Source organism: Oppia nitens, unplaced genomic scaffold (genome assembly GCF_028296485.1).
Source record: "Oppia nitens isolate AA-2021 unplaced genomic scaffold, nextdenovo-longstitch-racon4-pilon3 scaffold11_pilon_pilon_pilon, whole genome shotgun sequence".
Taxonomy (NCBI): domain Eukaryota; kingdom Metazoa; phylum Arthropoda; class Arachnida; order Sarcoptiformes; family Oppiidae; genus Oppia; species Oppia nitens.
This window is the reverse complement of record NW_026533190.1, coordinates 1,880,757-1,899,119: the sequence shown is the minus strand read 5'-3', so window position 1 is coordinate 1,899,119 and position 18,363 is coordinate 1,880,757. Positions and strand designations below refer to the sequence as shown.

The 18,363-nt window shown below is 23.9% G+C and overlaps 1 protein-coding gene across 2 annotated transcripts; it reads left to right on the top strand.

Moving 5' to 3' along the window:
* Nucleotides 1-8,544: 8,544 nt before the first annotated feature.
* On the top strand, nucleotides 8,545-17,408 carry LOC128954131 (tropomodulin-like). 2 transcript variants are annotated; one of them, XM_054299700.1, is made up of 4 exons: nucleotides 8,545-8,967; nucleotides 14,079-14,436; nucleotides 14,548-15,300; nucleotides 17,311-17,408. In XM_054299700.1, exons 1-4 carry the CDS (start codon nucleotides 8,926-8,928, stop codon nucleotides 17,343-17,345), a joined length of 1,188 nt encoding a protein of 395 aa, XP_054155675.1. In that variant the 5' UTR covers nucleotides 8,545-8,925; the 3' UTR covers nucleotides 17,346-17,408. The 2 variants fall into 2 exon arrangements, with proteins under 2 accessions (XP_054155675.1, XP_054155683.1); XM_054299708.1 differs by lacking the exon at nucleotides 8,545-8,967 and adding an exon at nucleotides 12,602-12,767.
* Nucleotides 17,409-18,363: the final 955 nt, after the last annotated feature.

Genomic DNA, 18,363 nt, shown 5'->3' with positions numbered 1-18,363 from the left:
GGGATCAATTACCCGGTTTATCGTACATACCTGTAATCACTGAATTGGAAAACTACTTGTTCGATGTACTACCGGCGCCAGTCATACTAAAATGGTTGAACCGAAATTTTTTCATCACATTCTACATATCAATCGGCTATCTCTTAACAATTTTACTGTTAAACTATTGGATGTCTAACTCTGGAAAGTCATACAAATTGAGATCATTGTTAATCCTATGGAATATATTGAATGCAATTTTTTCAATTATAGCCACAATCAGATTGGTTCCCAATTTTGTCTATCAATACAAACATAAAGGACTGGTCGCCACTTACTGTCAATCAGACTACTATCGGGACTATCGTCTAGTCCTTTGGTACAGTTTGTTTTGTTTGTCAAAGATCCCGGAGCTATTGGATACCGTTTTTATTATATTGCGTCAGAGCAAACTAATTAAACTTCACTGGATACATCATTCACTTACCTTACTATATGTTTACTATTTATTTATGGATATACCGGGTACTGCCCAATGGACATTTGGCTTAAATGTAATGGTGCACTCAATTATGTATACCTATTATGCATTGATGATTATGAAACTTAATCTACCTAGACAATTGAGCATGCTTATTACCATAATGCAAATTATACAAATGATACTGTGTCTTTTAATAAATTTGCACGTATTATGGCTTAAACTAAACCAATCGCAATGCGATTGTAGTATTCAACGTGTTTTGGTATCGCTATTCATCTATACTTTATATTTAGCATTATTTTTGAATTTCTTTTACAAAACTTACATTGTTAAAAAACATAAATTAAATTAATTAAATTTTTGTAACAAAAAAATTGTTTTTGCAATAAACAAATAATTTCTATTTTATTTTTATTTTTTATTAAGTTGTCTATCAATTAATTATCTAGCTTAAAATCACTTAAGACAATAAAAAAAATTGTTTTTTCAATAAACAAATTATTTTTATTTTATATTTTACTAAGTTTTCAATCACTAAATTATCAGGCTTAAAAGTTTTATTGAATGAAATATTTTTTAAATATTATTCAAATATGTTATTATTTTAAAAAAATAATTTTTATGTAAATTGTATTATAATATAATAATTCCTATTTCCTTAAGTTATTCCTTAAGATTATTAGTAACTTTAGATATATATGTGACTAAAATTAGAGTTTTATTAAATGTAATATTTTTTTAAGATTATTCAAATACGTGATTATATATTTCATTTTAAAAAAGTTTATTATTAATAATAATAATTAATAATTTTGTGCTACAATTAATGATAAAATATTATTTCATATTTATTAATACTTATTAAAAACAATTTTTAACACTTTTTAATAGTTTGCATTGTTATAATAATTATCACGATTATTAATCTAACAGTTGAATAAAAATAAAATATTTTTTATTATATATATATTTTTTTAAAAAAAGCAATATATTATTCTAGGTAAATTTTGTTAATTAATATGAATAGTGGTACAATATTTAATTGCAAACAATTGTCTTCCTATTTCGCTATGTATTTTTTTTTAATAATAATTTAGAAAAACTATAATTTTTATTAAATAAAATTATCCACTAAATTATTATAGATCATAGAAATATTGAATAATATATATAGTATATATAGTATTATATACAATATAATAATATTTATATATATATATATATATATATATATATATACAGTATATATAAATTGTTAATAGTTCTATTGTTATCATTATATTATTTAAATAAAAATTAAAATATTTTAAAAACTTTAAAAACTGCTGATTACAATTAAAGTCGGTTATTACAGTATATTAAAGTTGCAATAATTGTACTAATTTTTAATGTTTAAAATTTATCTCATGTTGTTTAAAAAAATAATTAATTAACTAAACTATTAATAGATAATATATTATTATACAAACTGTAGTTATTTTATTTTTTATAAATTAACATATTATAAATTGACTAATTATTTGATAAATTAAATTGTATTAAATTTTGATATATAAATTTTTAAAATTAAAAAATTAAAACTTTTATTATATAATTATAAAATTAAAATTATAAAATATTTAAATGTTTACTATATTGCTAGTTTATTGTTACTGCTATATATTAAATAAAGATTTTAATTTTATGTACAGGTAAAACTCTATTTTAAAAAAATATATATTTCTTAATTTTGTATTTTAGAAGGGGGGTAGACCGGGGTAAAATTTACAAAATTCTCGAAAAATCTTGGTAGGATATAGGGTGGGTTAAAATTTTTTCACAAATATTCCCATGTAAATTCCATAAAGTTCTTATAAGTTCTCCAGTATAAATTCCCAGGAAAATAGGTAAAATTACAAAAAATATATAAAAAAAACTTAAAATCTAATAAAAACTTAAATTATAACAAAAAATAAAAAAAGTAATGTATTTAATATTTAAAAATAGTTGATAAAAGCATAATGATACACTATTAGTTATTTTTAGTATTTTAATAATTTTTAACTTTTAACATAATTTTTTAAATACTACTCAATGTTTATAGTTTATAAGTATATATTTTTATAATTATGGGTATGTTATTTTTATACAAATACTGACTAAATACTAATGACTCAGTATGACAAAATACCTAAACTATAATCAAACATTTAGTATTATTTTTACATGCATAGTTATTTAAATTTGTTATGCATTTACTAAATTCAAATAAATAAATATACTGGTATAATAAATAAAAACCAGTTGAGAATGCTTCAAAAGCATTTCCATACGAATTCCTTAACTTAAAAAAAAAGAATCAAAAAAATTCAAAAATTTTTTTAATTAATTTTTGGACACTATTTTCCTGAAAAATAAACTTAAAAAATAAAAATTACAAAAAAATGTTTAGCTTATTGTGGATTCGAACCTATGTCCTCGTGGGACAGACAGACTTTTAGAATGCATATACGTATTCCTTTCAGGAATTCGTGAATATAATAGTTTAATAAATTTTATGATTAAACAAAAAAATGTAGACATCATTATATTATAAAAATTGCTTTATAATGCAAGTTATATATACAACAACAACAAAAATCTGATTTATAAACTATAATATTTTTTTAATACATAAAAATTTTCTAATATAATAGATATTAGAGTAATAAAAATTTTACTAACTAAGCATTGATTTTTATAAATTAAAACATTTATTACAATATTATTTTTAAATAGCTGATAAATAAACATTAATTTGTTATATATTTTTAAAATTTTTAAACAAAACATATGTTTTTTAAAAAAAAAATATTTATATTTACTAAATGTATTTAATTATTTGTTAAAATAATTATATTCTAGATTAATAATTGTTTAAATAATTTTATAATTAATTATTTTTAATAGTTTTTTATTTGCTAAAAGTTAATATATTATATAATAGCAATTTTTTTTTTTAATAATCTAATATTACAATTTATTTAAATACAATAATTTATATTTATAATAAATAAAAAATAAATAATAAATATAATATTTTAATTACTAATTTAAATGTATTTTATTAATGCAATTTTCAAAAAATGTACTAATAGACATTTCACAATAAGTAAAAAAACTAATAAATATATCCTAATTTATAATAAGGTATATAATGACTATAAAATTTTTTATAAAAATTTAAAATGGAATTTATAAATGTAATAAATGGTAATCAATAATATAATATTTAATATTATAATATTTTCTTAACAAATAAAAAAAAAGTATATAAAACTATGTTTATTTTTTGTAACAAAAATACAATATTATTATTAAATAATTAAATATATAAAAAATATTTTGTTATATATATATATATACAATTGGTAATACAATTGTTGTGAACGTAATTGATGTACGATTTAACCACTTTATTGTGTTTAAGATTTATTTACATTACTATCAAAACAAACTGTTTAGTCATACTTTTATTGTGATATAAATTATTTTTCAGTGCAGTTGAAAATGTCAGCCAATGGTCAGCCCTGAAGGTTCGGACACAAATTAAGGCTTTTTTTAGAGCTTAATTGGTCCTATTCTGTGATAATAAAACATTTTAAGTCAAAAAAACATTAAAATATCCAAAGGTTTTATATCTAAAGTGAAAAATGATTCAACAATTGTATCCAAAATCCCGATGAATCCCGAGCCCAGGGGCCGGAAAAGTCAACTGACAAAAACCCAAATAAATCGATTGAAGAAAATGGTAGCAAATCCTAATCCTATATTCCAGAAATTGATGGCCAAACAATTGAAAACAAATGTATGGGTTGTAAGATATCACATCCGTAAGGTATTAAAGTTGAAATTGGCCAAAAAAACGGGCATTATTCCATATATCTGAAACAAATGGCAAAACAAATGTTCAATACATATCCAAAGGATAAACACGAAAAGAAATGGAAGTATACTCGACCACATCATTCCCGAAAGGTTTTATGGTTTGGCTAGGAAGGTCAGCTAACGGTTTGACCGAAACCAGATTTGTTAAGCCGGTTGGCAAAATCAATGTCGATTACTATATTAAAAATATTTTGAAGCCATTCCTCCGACGCGATATCTCGAAACTTTTACCCGAGTAGTTATTTATTTTGTCATACTGAATCATTTGATACCCTACATGACTATAGTTGAGTTTATTTAGTCATACTGAATCATTTGATACCCTACATGACTATAGTTGAGTTTATTTTGTAATACTGAATCATTTGATACCCTACATTACTATAGTTGTTTATTTTGTCATAGCGAGTCATTTGATACCCTACATGACTAAAGTTGAGTATATTATCTCATACCGAGTCATTTGACTATATGACTAAAATCAACTGACAATTAATTTTATGCCGTCAAAGTTTTTTATTAATAATGCTTTCTAGCATTATTAACTGCTTTTTTATCTGTTAGTGTGACAAATACTTATCAGTTTTCAATCAAATGTTTATAAATTTATTTTATTAAAATATGTACTAAAAAATGTAATTAATATGTAATATACAATAATTGCTTTGTAATGCTTATTATTATTATTATAATTATTAGACAAAATTATATTATATTTATAGGATGGTTAATCAAGGTTTTAGATTTTAGGGGAGGGGGTAGACTAAGATGAAATCTGCTAAATACTCAAAAAAAAATCTCAAAATCTCAATCTTAGGGTGTATTTTGGCCTTACCCCCCTACCCCCTTACTTAACCCTTATTTAAAGCTTATTAAATATATTTTACATGTATTCTAATAAATATTTTCAAACAAACCTTGAAATAGTTTAGTCTACTTATAACTATATAAGCCTTTGCCTTGATTTCAGATTTTGGTTAAATCATTAAAAAAAAATATTTTACAAAAAAAAACTATTGATTTGATATAATATTAATTATTATTATTTTTATTTTTTGATAACAAAGTCAGGTGTGAGACAATGGATTCAGATTTTCGCTACAATTACTATAATATCGATTCAATACATCATTGGTCCTCCAATTGGGATCAATTACCCGGTTTATCGTACATACCTGTAATCACTGAATTGGAAAACTACTTGTTCGATGTACTACCGGCGCCAGTCATACTAAAATGGTTTAACCAAAATTTTTTCATCACATTCTACATATCAATCGGCTATCTGTTAACAATTTTTGTGTTAAACTATTGGATGTCTAACTCTGGAAAGTCATACAAATTGAGATCATTGTTAATCCTATGGAATATATTGAATGCAATTTTTTCAATGATTGCCACAATCAGAATGTTTCCCAATTTTGTCTATCAATACAAACATAAAGGACTGGTCGCCACTTACTGTCAATCAGACTACTATCTGGACTATCGTCTAGTCCTTTGGTACAGTTTGTTTTGTTTGTCAAAGATCCCGGAGCTATTGGATACTGTTTTTATTATATTGCGTCAAAGTAAACTAATTAAACTACACTGGATACATCATTCACTAACCTTACTATACTTTTACTATTTATTTATGGATATATCGGGTACTGCCCAATGGACATTTGTCATAAATGTAATGGTGCACTCAGTTATGTATACCTATTATGCATTGATGATTATGAAAATTCATCTACCTAGACAAGTGAGCATGATAATTACCATAATGCAAATTGTACAAATGATACTGGGTCTCTTAATAAATTTGCACGTATTATGGCTCAAACTAAACCAATCAAAATGCGATTGTAGTATTCAACGTGTATTTGTATCGCTATTCATCTATATATTATATTTAGCATTATTTTTGAATTTCTTTTACAAAACTTACATTGTTAAAAAACGTAAATTAAATTAATTAAATTTTTGTAACAAAAAAAAATTGTTTTTGCAATAAACAAATAATTTCTATTTTATTTCTATTTATTTTTTTTATTATTAAGTTATCAATCAATTAATAGTTTAATTATTTATTTCAATTGTTTTTTATATATAATAAATTTGTTGAGTTTTTTTCTACAACCAATAACTATACTATAAATATAGTGTTTAATGTGATGGACATTATTGTCACCTTTTGGACAACTATGTGATGTCAACTGTAGATCAATGATATGATCGGCGGTCATGTTTGTGGCATCGGTGGTAGTGGTAGGCATCGGAAACGGTGCCCGCCGTATGATTGTCGGTTCGGTTTGCCGATAGACAACCGTATTGGCATCGCTAGGCTGTAGCCAATAGTAATCAATTGACGACTGTTCCCATGCGATCATCCGTTCCCAGGTCGGGTCATTGCATAGCAAATCTAAATCGGCCATATCTGGTAGCCGAAAATCGGGCGGACGTTGCGGACAATATTGAAATGCTCGTTTGCGGGTCCAATTGCCCAACCGATCCCAGAATTTCCAGCCCCGCCAACCGCCCCAAAACGGGTCGCCGGGTATTTCAATGACATTCAGTCGCCGATAGTCTAGCCGATGGTTCGGGGTAGCCATTGATGGCCAAACGATTGACAATTTGGGTATATTATCTATGCTATAGATAGATAAATAAATTAATTAATTAAAATAAGTACCTGGGACACACAATAATTAAGTAAAATAAGTATTTTTTTAAAATCAGTTAATTTAAAAAAATATTTTTTTTGGTAATAAATTTAATAATAATTTATGTCATATTATTTTTTAAATATATATATAACTAATATTATTATTATTTAAAAAAAAATTAATTGCTAAATTTACTTTTTTTTAAAAATAATCAATCATAATAATTAAAAAAAATTAATTTATTAATTATATGATGAATAATTTTTTTAAAATTATGCTTGTCAATTATTATTATTATAAATTACTAACTTAATAAATTTTTACGATTAGTTGATATTACTAGTTTTAAATAATTAATTCAAATATATATATAACTATTATTAATGATATTTACTGATTGTATGAATCAAACATTATTTTAAATAAATATGCATTACATGATAGTAACTATGGGTATAAATAACGTATTGTTGAATATATTTGTTTGTATTTAAAATCAATGGCAAAGTGGTAGCTAAAAGATAGCTGAAAAAATGTTTAGACGTTATTAATGGTATTTAAAACTTTTAAAGTTTGTTTAAGTTTGTATTATTGTATTAATTTTATTGTTTTTTATGTGAAATTCATATAAAAATAATTTAATTTTTTTTCTCTTAAGTTTCATCTGATTTTTTTCAGTTGTATGGATGACTACATTTGATTGTTGTTTATTAAGTTGTTTGTCAATCAATTTATTGAAAAAAAAATTTTTTGTATAATTAATTTGATGACTACATAGATGTCACTACAATTGTAATCTAACTTTTATATACAGACAACTCCTACTTTTACAGTACAATATGTAGTACAGTATGTGTGTATATATATATGTGTGTGTGCAGGGTTTTAAGCAAATAAATGCCTGCCCTGGCAATGCCCAAATAAAGGCCCATAAATGCAATTTTGGGCATCTATTTTATTTGCCTTTAAAAATTGCTAAAAATAACTGTAATTTATAAAAAAAAATTAAATAATGTAATTTAGTGTTTTTTTCAAGCGTGTTAATTATATTTACAATTAATATACTTATATTTCCAAATATATTATTTTTTTTAATTAAAGGTATACAAATATATCGATAAAACAATATTTTATATTAATAAATTAAATTAATAATATAAAATTAAATTAATAATGTAAAAATTTAAATAATAGGTGTCAGCCCAGCTTAAAAATAGATGGCATGGCATTTGGCAGGGCGTAGGCTATTGGTAAAAATTGGCATCTATTGTTTAGGCCTGCCTTTTTTTAAAACCCTAGTTGTGAGCACTGGTGTATGGATGGTATAATATCAATGGGTATATTAAGACAACCAACAAAAAAAATGATTGCACATTAAAAACCATTACATTTTAAATTATAAACTGTTGTATGTATTAAATACTATGTACTAAACAGTGTAGTAGTAGTACTGCAGTAGTTATACTGTGTGTGTACTGTACTTATACATGATATGCATTGCAGGCAATGACTCAAATAATATATATGAAACTCATTGCCACTCCATATATGATTAAAAACAGTTAACAACACATAACACAACATATATTATATTAAAACTGTTTAATAAAACTATAAAAAAAACTATTGTTTTATTTAATGTTTAATTATTATTATTATTAAAGTGTCTGTTATTTATTATTTATCCATGGTCATATAATTGAGTATATGTGCGTGCTCATTTCTACTTTATTATTTATAAATAACATATCTATATACATTTACTTTATATATTAGTAAACACACCTTGTTGGTTTTTTGTTTATTGTGTTGTTTGTGTGTTTTTTTAAAAATAATAAATTGATCCTAGTGAAATTTTTTAATTACTAAATTAATTAATTATAATTAAAATTATAATATACAATCATGGCCGATGATGGCGAAGAGTTTGAATTTGAATACACCAAGGTAAGATTTTATAACAATTGTTTTTTTACATTGTTTAATTTAATTAATTAATTAATTAATTAAAATCAACATGTTCAATTAAATTTATATTCAATTCATTTATAAATAAATATACTCTGTCTATAATTTTTGTTTGTTTTTAACTAGTTCAATTTAATTTTTAATTTAATTTCAATTTTAATTTCAATTTAATTAGTTAGTGTATACATTTAGTTAGTTAGTTAATTAGTTATAACTATAGTTAGTTAGTTATAACTATAGTTAATTAGTTAGTTATAACTATAGTTAATTAGTTAGTTATAACTATAGTTAGTTAGTTAGTGATAGTAATAAAAATTATTGTATGAATCATGTATTTTTATTTTTAAAATACAAAAATTTATTTTATTACAAACAAAAAATGTGTATGTTAACAAAAATAATAATAAAAAATTACAATTTAATATCATTTATACTGTTTATATATATATATATATATAAACATTCCTATGTAATGACAAATATTAATTTACCAGGATGTTAATTTTTTAAATTTGTTTATATACATATACAGGGTATTATCAGGATGATAAAAATTAATGTTTGATATAATAATAATAATAATATCATTTTTATCCCAGTTGGTTTTTTGTGTTGTTGTCTAATGTTTTTTATTAAATAAGCAATGTTGTTTTTATATATAACTTATATATCATTATTTTAATACAATAAAATTTATAATTATATATTTTTGTAATATCTTAATAAATATAACTTAATTTATATTTATATATTTAAATCCAATATATTAGCTAAAATCATCCAAAAAAACACATTTTATATATGCATTTATATATAATTGATTAATTAAAACTTAGATTAAAATCTTAATAAACATAGATAATTATTAATAAATAAATTTTAAAAAACAATAATACAATTATTTAGCCCATTATCTATATATATAAATGCTAAATCATAATAAAGTTATTAATTATAATAATAATAATAATAATAATAATAATTAATAAGCCATTCAACTTTATCATATTTTTACAAAATAATAATAATACGGTAATAATAAAAATAAAATTTTAAATTGTATGTACTATGATAATAATAATTATTTTTTTTAACAAACATTTTTATAATTATTATGCTTTATTAAATGTGTACTAAATAATAGTTTTAAAAAAATTATTTTAATCTTTTTTTAAAAAAATAATTTTATACAAATTTAATTGTGTATTATTTTGCATTTAAACAATATGTACCCTAAATTACAATAGCATCAAACAAAATAATAATAATAATAAATTTAATACAACAGGTGTACCATTAAAACCACTAGAGATTATGATTATGATTATGATTATTAAAATTTTTGTTGTTGTTATTGTGATATATAATTATTTTTATATTAAAAAAAAAATTGTTACAATCCTATTATAATTATTGTATGAATAGGAAAAAAATTATAATCAATGAGAATAGGATTTTTAGTTTTTTAATAATTTTTTTAAAAATTTTATATTTAAGAGATTTACAATTATAGCAGAAAAAAAACAATAGACACAAAAAAACTAATTGTGAAAAATGCTTGGATTGCATACAATATACAGTATATTTATATACATACAAATAAAACTATTGTTTGACTGATTTTTACAATAAAAAATATTGTTATTCAATGGGTGAACAAAATTGCTTATTATATATATATAATTGCATAAAAAAATATCAATTGTTTTTCTGTAATATATATATTTATAGTTCATATTATTTATACATAAATTGTATATAAATTGATAATAACTCTATATATAAATATATTATAAAAATTATAAATAACTAGTTTTTTTGGTGTTATTTTTGTTGTATTATTAAACTCATAAAACAATATATATATATATATACTGTATATATATATAAGATTAGCGACACAAACGGGTTGATTGCTCGCAATGGTATTATTTATTCTCACTATTTGTGTGGTGTGTGTGTGTATGTGTTAGTTGTTATTTGTTTTAGAGAGAGAGAGAGAGAGAGAGAGAGAGTACTTACACATTAGATACACACACACACACACACCTAAAAATTACCCGACAGTGCACTCCAAGAGAGAGAGAGAGAGAGCTCAGCCCCCTCTTAACATTTAATGTCTTCTCTCATATGATATCATTCACATCATAGATCTCTAGCTCCTAGACTTAACCCCAACTGAAAAAAAGAAGATCATCTCTACTACAGTATAAAAAAAAATCATATGAAATGAGAGAAACCGTTATTTTTGGTTGTAATTCACAGCACAGTCAGTATATACTAGTACTGTATACTTCCCATGAATTTTACTAATAATAATAATATTACCAAAAATACCAGCCATTCATAAGAGTAAAAGTTAGTTATGAAAGAGAGAGAGRGAGAGAGAGAGAGACTGAAAGATAGAGAGAGAGAGAGAGAGAGAGAGAGAGAGAGAGAGAGAGAGAGAGAGATAACTCAGGAATTGCAAGCTATGAAAGAATTATAAAACTATTTATACAAATGACTAGAAATATACATCAATTCTGCTGCCAATTAAAAAAACCAAAGAATATTCTGTAACCAATTTTTTTAATATACATTTTTAAAAAAAATATATAATTTATATAACAGAGTAATACTGTATATTTAAAAATTTTTTATTATATATATATATATATAAAGAAAAAATGTTTGTTTAATCATAAATTTCACTTTCAAAAAGTATCATATTATTATAATTAATGCTTAAATTAGTTATTTTTTTAAAATTTATACTGTCAACCCTAATATTGATTGATTGGGTAATTAAATAATTGTATTGTTGTTGTGGTGATGTTGGTTGTGGTGTTTTTACCCAGTGGTTATAATCCTATAAAACATTTTTGATTAGTCTATGAAAATAAACGATAGACATGTATGAGTTAGCTAAAAAGTTGGCAACTAATTAAAAAAAAATTTACAGTTATATTAGCCCATATAGTGTGTGTAAAAAATTTTTTTATAATAATAATCTAGCATGTTTTGCATTTTTACCGGTATGTAACCAACCATCAGAGCGCTTATGTATGTTGTTGTTGTTGTTGTTGTTGGTTTTATTATTAACTAATGTGACCAATCGGGTTAGGTTAGATTATAATTATATTTGCATACATAATATATATATACACACACATTATACAGTATATATATATATATATATATATATACTGTATATTTAATTTTACAGATAGTTTTATAGATAGATAGATAGATAGATAAATAGATAGATAGAGTGGTTAAATCGGTAACAATGGTTAATTATTATAAAAGTTATTTTTTGTACGTATGTATGTATGTATGTATGAATGATTATATAAGTTTCAAACATGTTTTTCATGGAAACACATTAAGGCTTATATATATATAWATTTTGGTGTGTGTGTGTGTGTGTGTGGATCGGTATGTTTAGACTTATGTATCCACCAACAAAAAAATCATAGTTAGTTAAGAAGATCTTTCACAGACAGTGTTGTTATTTTTGGGCACTGATCCGGGCAGTCGTGTTTTAGCTCAAGTAGGTTTTCCTCCCATATTATTATTGGATACATATGGCGGGATATTATTAGCTAATATTAGTTTGTATGTGTGTATATGTGTGTGCTGTAATAATATTAAATAAGTGTATTTATCATATGTAACAGCGCAAATCTAACTGTGCAATAAATTATTTATTAATTTTTTTTTGGGCGCCCATTTCCCCCCAATTATCAATTAAATCCATGAGCCCCACGGCGGACATGTTAAGTATCAAATCTCATGTAAGCTTATTGTATAATAATTATAACATTTTTAGATATATTTTTTTTAAAAAATATAGTTATATAATTAAATGAGCTTGTATAATAATAATAATAATTATTATTATTATTTTGTAGAAATATATAGCATTTTTGCTTCAAAAAAAATTTTTATCTCATGTATCAATATTATATACTGTACGGTATATATATATATACAGTTTATATATATATATATATATCTACACGCACTTGCCATATATGTATTTGATGCTATATATTAAATATAAATAGATAATCGCATATGTTATGTATGGATTTAAAAATATATGTATATATATTATTATTATAATTATTTATTATTAATAACAATAACAGTATCTATAGAAATGTGAAAATTTTAAATTATTTTTATGAACATATTTGTATGTTATTTAATATAATTTATATTTGTTTTTAATTTTTTTTGAGTAATGGTTTTCCTTAATATTTCCCCATATATATCCCAATATATCATAAATTAATAGTTAGTTTTTTGTGTGTGTGTTTAAAATCTATAAATATAATATTTTTTATGTTAATTATAGCTAATATTTTGTTTGATATTTTGTTTGACTAATATTAAAATGTATTTATATTATATACAATGATACTGTCTCTCTATTGTAATATTTATTTTTGTAAATTTTATTGTTTTGCTGATTTAGCTTGATGATGATATGTATCTATATATATATTTATATATAATTTTTTTTATTTTATACAAAAAAATGTGATGCTATTTGTTGCAACAAATAAAACAAAATAACAAAAAAAATTGTTGCAAATAATGCAATCCACACAAAAAAAATAATTTTCAGGAACTGCTAGTTTATTATTATTATTATTATTATTTAAGGAAGGGTTAGACGCGATAATAAAATTGATGACTATTTTGCAAACTTTGAACTGTGTTTTTCAATTGACTGACTGACAGACAAAAAAAATAATTTGAATAATTTATTAATGGGTTGAAAATTTTTATTGTATATATTTATTTATAAATTTAAAATTTAATATACAATAATATACAATATTATCAATACATACAATATATATTTTTTGAATATATTGCAACAAAAAAATTTTAAAAATACAATATTTATTATATAATATATAAAAAAATTTAATTGAATATAAATTTAATTAAAATTTAATTGAATATAAATATAATTGAATTTAGTTGAATATAATTATAATTTAATTGAATATAATTAAAATATAATTGAATATAAATATAATTGAAATTTAATTAACTGCTATTGTTTGTTTGTTTGTATATATCGAGCACAGGTAACCAAAACAACCCGTACCATAAACCAGCGCCGACTATCCCAGCGCCAGGAATCGGAGGATAAGGCACCCGAACCGAAATTCCGGACCCTATACGGTCGCGATCCGAAAGAGTTCGAGAATGTCGACGTCGAAAAACTGTTGGGCCAATTGACGGCCGACGAATTGGCTCAGCTGAGCGAAGAAGTAGATCCCGATGATAATCTGTTGCCGCCGTCGCAACGATGCAAAGATCAGACATCCAAGTCGGCTACCGGTCCCTTAAATCGTAAACAACTGTTGACTTTTCTGACAAAGTTTGCACAGGAACAGGAAGACTGGCCAGAGCTCAAGCCGTTCCAGTCCGGAGTCAAACGGGGTCAGTGATCAGTGATGGGATGATTTTAAGCACATGAAGCTAATTGATTGCTAGTTTTTATTATTATGCTAACTGTCTGTCTGTCTCTCTCTCTCTCACCTCACTCTTCAGGCAAAATATTTGAACCAAAAGAACAGGAGACCACCAATTCGTCGGACGAGAAGATCATACTGGACTTGGATGACGGCACCGAAGAAGCATTGGACGACGCCAGCGAAGCCGATCTGGTTGATCTGGCCGGCATACTTGGCCTGCACTCGATGCTCAATCAGGACCAGTTTCACAATTCAATCTTGAATAAAGGCCAACGTCTGGGAACCGATAAATTTGAATCGATTGTTAAGGCACCCGTACCCCGAAAATTGCCCTTCGAACCGGACAATATTACCGATCCGGAAGCTACCGCCAAACAAGTGATAGCCAACGATCCCAATCTAACTGAGCTTAACTGGAATAACATAAAGTTTGTGCCGCGCGAAACATTCAAGAAAATGTTTGCCGGTCTGAAACAGAATACACACCTGAAGACACTACACCTATCGAATACGGGACTAACCGACGGTCCGGCCGAAGTACTGGTCGAAGCGCTCAAAGAGAATACAACGTTGCGTACGATATCCTTGGAGTCTAACTATCTGAGCGGTCCGATGTTGCGTACACTGATTCAGGCACTGTTAGTTCAGCAGCGGGTACTGGAATTTCGGGCCTGCAATCAGCGGCCAATAGTTATGGGCAATCGTATCGAAATGGAAATTGCCAAAGCTGTCGAACAGAATAAGACACTGTTGCGGTTAGGGCTGTGCTTTGATGTGCCCTGTGCCCGGCAAAAGGTCACCGATCACATACAGAATAATAACGATAACAGTATGTATTTTCTATAGTATAATAGATTTGTGGGATCAGTATGTTGTGGTGGTGGTGCTGGTGGTGACGGCATGTATATGGATGTCTGTATGTGTCGGGTGGGGGCGATGTCTAACGATTGCCTCATTGAATATACAGTATATCCATATACTGTATATTGTCGTCAACATCACACACTATCCATACATATAACATACACACACACATGCATACACATAGATATTTAGGGGGGGGGGGAAGTTAGGTTTGGTGTGCACACACTTGTCATCGCCACATCCGAGTCGTGTCTGTGCATACAAAACACACTCTTTGTATATGACATTGTCTCCGCACACACACACACACACCATAAAAGAGCTAACTGTTCACTCATTAACAGCTATGTGTGTGTATATATATCTATATATTTTTGTGAACACACTGTTCATATGACTAGTCACGAACTAACAACTAACTACTCCCTGTGCGGCCAAACACTTACTACTCCCTGAATGTCACATACGTCAGGAATATTCCTGAATAGAGAGAGAGAGAGAGAGAGAGAGAGTTTAAACCTAAACCTTGGATTCAATTCAAATCAATTCAATAGTGTGTATAATTGCCAATGAATTGGAAAATTAAAAAATATTTATTTCATTTAGTAATTCAATGTCAGGGAATGATATTAGAGAATATATATATATATATATATATATATATATATTATGTTTAAATAAAAATTTTAATACCAGATTAAACTTAAATGATATTTATAAATAAAAAAAAATAATATGATATTTGCATATATTTATAATAGAAAAACACACATATATATTATTTTTTAATTATATAATATAATTTATATTCCAAGATATTTAGTCAATATTTGTGTATATATTTTTAAACAAACATCATATGTGTGTAAAAATAGTATAATTTATTATATTTACCTATTATTATGGAAAATATTCAAAATATATATATACTGTATATATATATATATATATATATATATATATAAAAGTTTATATACAATAAAGTGTTTATTGTAAAATGTTTTTCTACAATAAGTATTATAGTTTAAAACACTTAAAAATATTTACATCTAATTTTTATTGTGAAAATTATGAATAAACCATAATATTTATAAAAATTTTTAGGAAAATTTTGTTGTTGTAGTTTTTTTCCTAAATAAAATTTATACATATTTTTAAAAGTTTTGTTGTTGTTGTAAATCATAGAAAGTTTACTGATGTCTACTTAATTATGATATTTGAATAAAGTTTTATTATAATAAATTTAATCCCAGATTTATACTGTAATTATAATAAATAGTAATAATTATTATTATGATAATAATAATAATGAGATAATATCAACAATTAGTTGTTTACATTTGTTTTAGTTGGAAAAATTCAAAACAATTTTTTTGTGTACATATTTTTCACTCGCTTATAATGTATATAAAAATTTTATATAATTATATTATATATATATATATATATATATAATTAGTTTTAGAGATTATTATTCAGTACATTGTTTATGCAATTGACTTACACTAGTAGTTCATTAGAAAAATACAAAATAATTTATTGGTTTCAGCGATGATTGAAATATATTTCTAGCTAATAAAAATAATGATAATATAGAAATAATAATAATAATAATAATAATAATAATAATAATAATAATGATAATAAATTATTTAGAAAATTGTTTTATAAAAATATGCGGAATATATTGTGTGTATATATATATATATCACATATATATCTACTGTACGCTAAATAACAAAAAATTTTTTCGTTGTATTTTCAAAATTGTTGGCAAAAGTTATTTTATGTTTTTTGATGATAAATGTTTACCCAAAGAATTAATTAATAAATGTATATAATTTAATATATTACACAAAAATATTTTTTTAAATAATAATAATAATTTATAAGTTAACCTATAATTTTAACGATAATTATTATATGATTAATAAATTAATTTTTTGTATTTTTTCTCTCTTTCTCTTTATTATAGTTCGTCTCAAAAGAATTGGTTCTTACGAAGGATAATAGGATTTAATTATTTTTATTATTAATTATTACTATTATTATTAAATAATTGCCATTTAATTACAATTACCTACTATTACTAATAATATTACTATTAATAATATATTGATATATATATAGTAAACAATTATATAAATAACTGATTTATTAATAATAATATTGTCATTCAATGCATGCATACATACATAAGTACATAGAAAAAAACAAAACAAAAAATGATAATAATATCAACAATTAATTAATTAAATAATTTCATTGACAATAATAATAATAATAATTAATTAATTAATTAATACAAAATTTTTATTTGATTTTCAACACTACTTTTATATTCATTTTTTTTCTTTTTAATCGTTTTATGTTAAAACAAATTTATAATTAATATTATTATTATAAATCTATTGTAATATCATTTTATTATTATTTTAATTATTTTTAAACTCAATATCTGGGGTATTATTGGATGTATGGATATTTTTAGTTGTAATTTTATTGCACCCGCACTACACACACATATGCAGTATATACTGTATATACATAACTATGTTACACAACTACACACACACACACACACACATACAAGTATAGACACCAAGTGTTTCATTTATATACAGTAATTTAAATATATATATATATATATTATATAAAATCTACTTTATATACCATTTACCGTATATTATATATATATATATATACTGTATATTATAAATCAAAAATCAAATCATTAAACTATTATTAAAAAAAAGAGATACCTTTTCTTTATATATATCTATATATTGATAAATAGATATTACTTTTTAAGGACAAAAATAGATGGATGTCTTGTTTTTTTAACTTATGATTTTTAGTATTTAGTTTTTAACATTACTACCAATTATTTTGAACAGTTAGTTATTTCAATACACCTACACACACACACACACACCTGACTATTATCATATACCTGCCCACAAACTATAGATATATATACAGTATATATATATATATATTGATTTAGTTGAATACAATCAAACAGTTA

Coding starts and splice junctions, on each gene's coding strand:
- LOC128954131 (XM_054299700.1), top strand. CDS start 8,926: ATGGCCGATGATGGCGAAGAGTTTGAATTTGAATACACCAAG. Junction 14,437..14,547: donor CCAGTCCGGAGTCAAACGGG/GTCAGTGATCAG, acceptor CTCACTCTTCAG/GCAAAATATTTGAACCAAAA. Junction 15,301..17,310: donor ACAGAATAATAACGATAACA/GTATGTATTTTC, acceptor TCTTTATTATAG/TTCGTCTCAAAAGAATTGGT.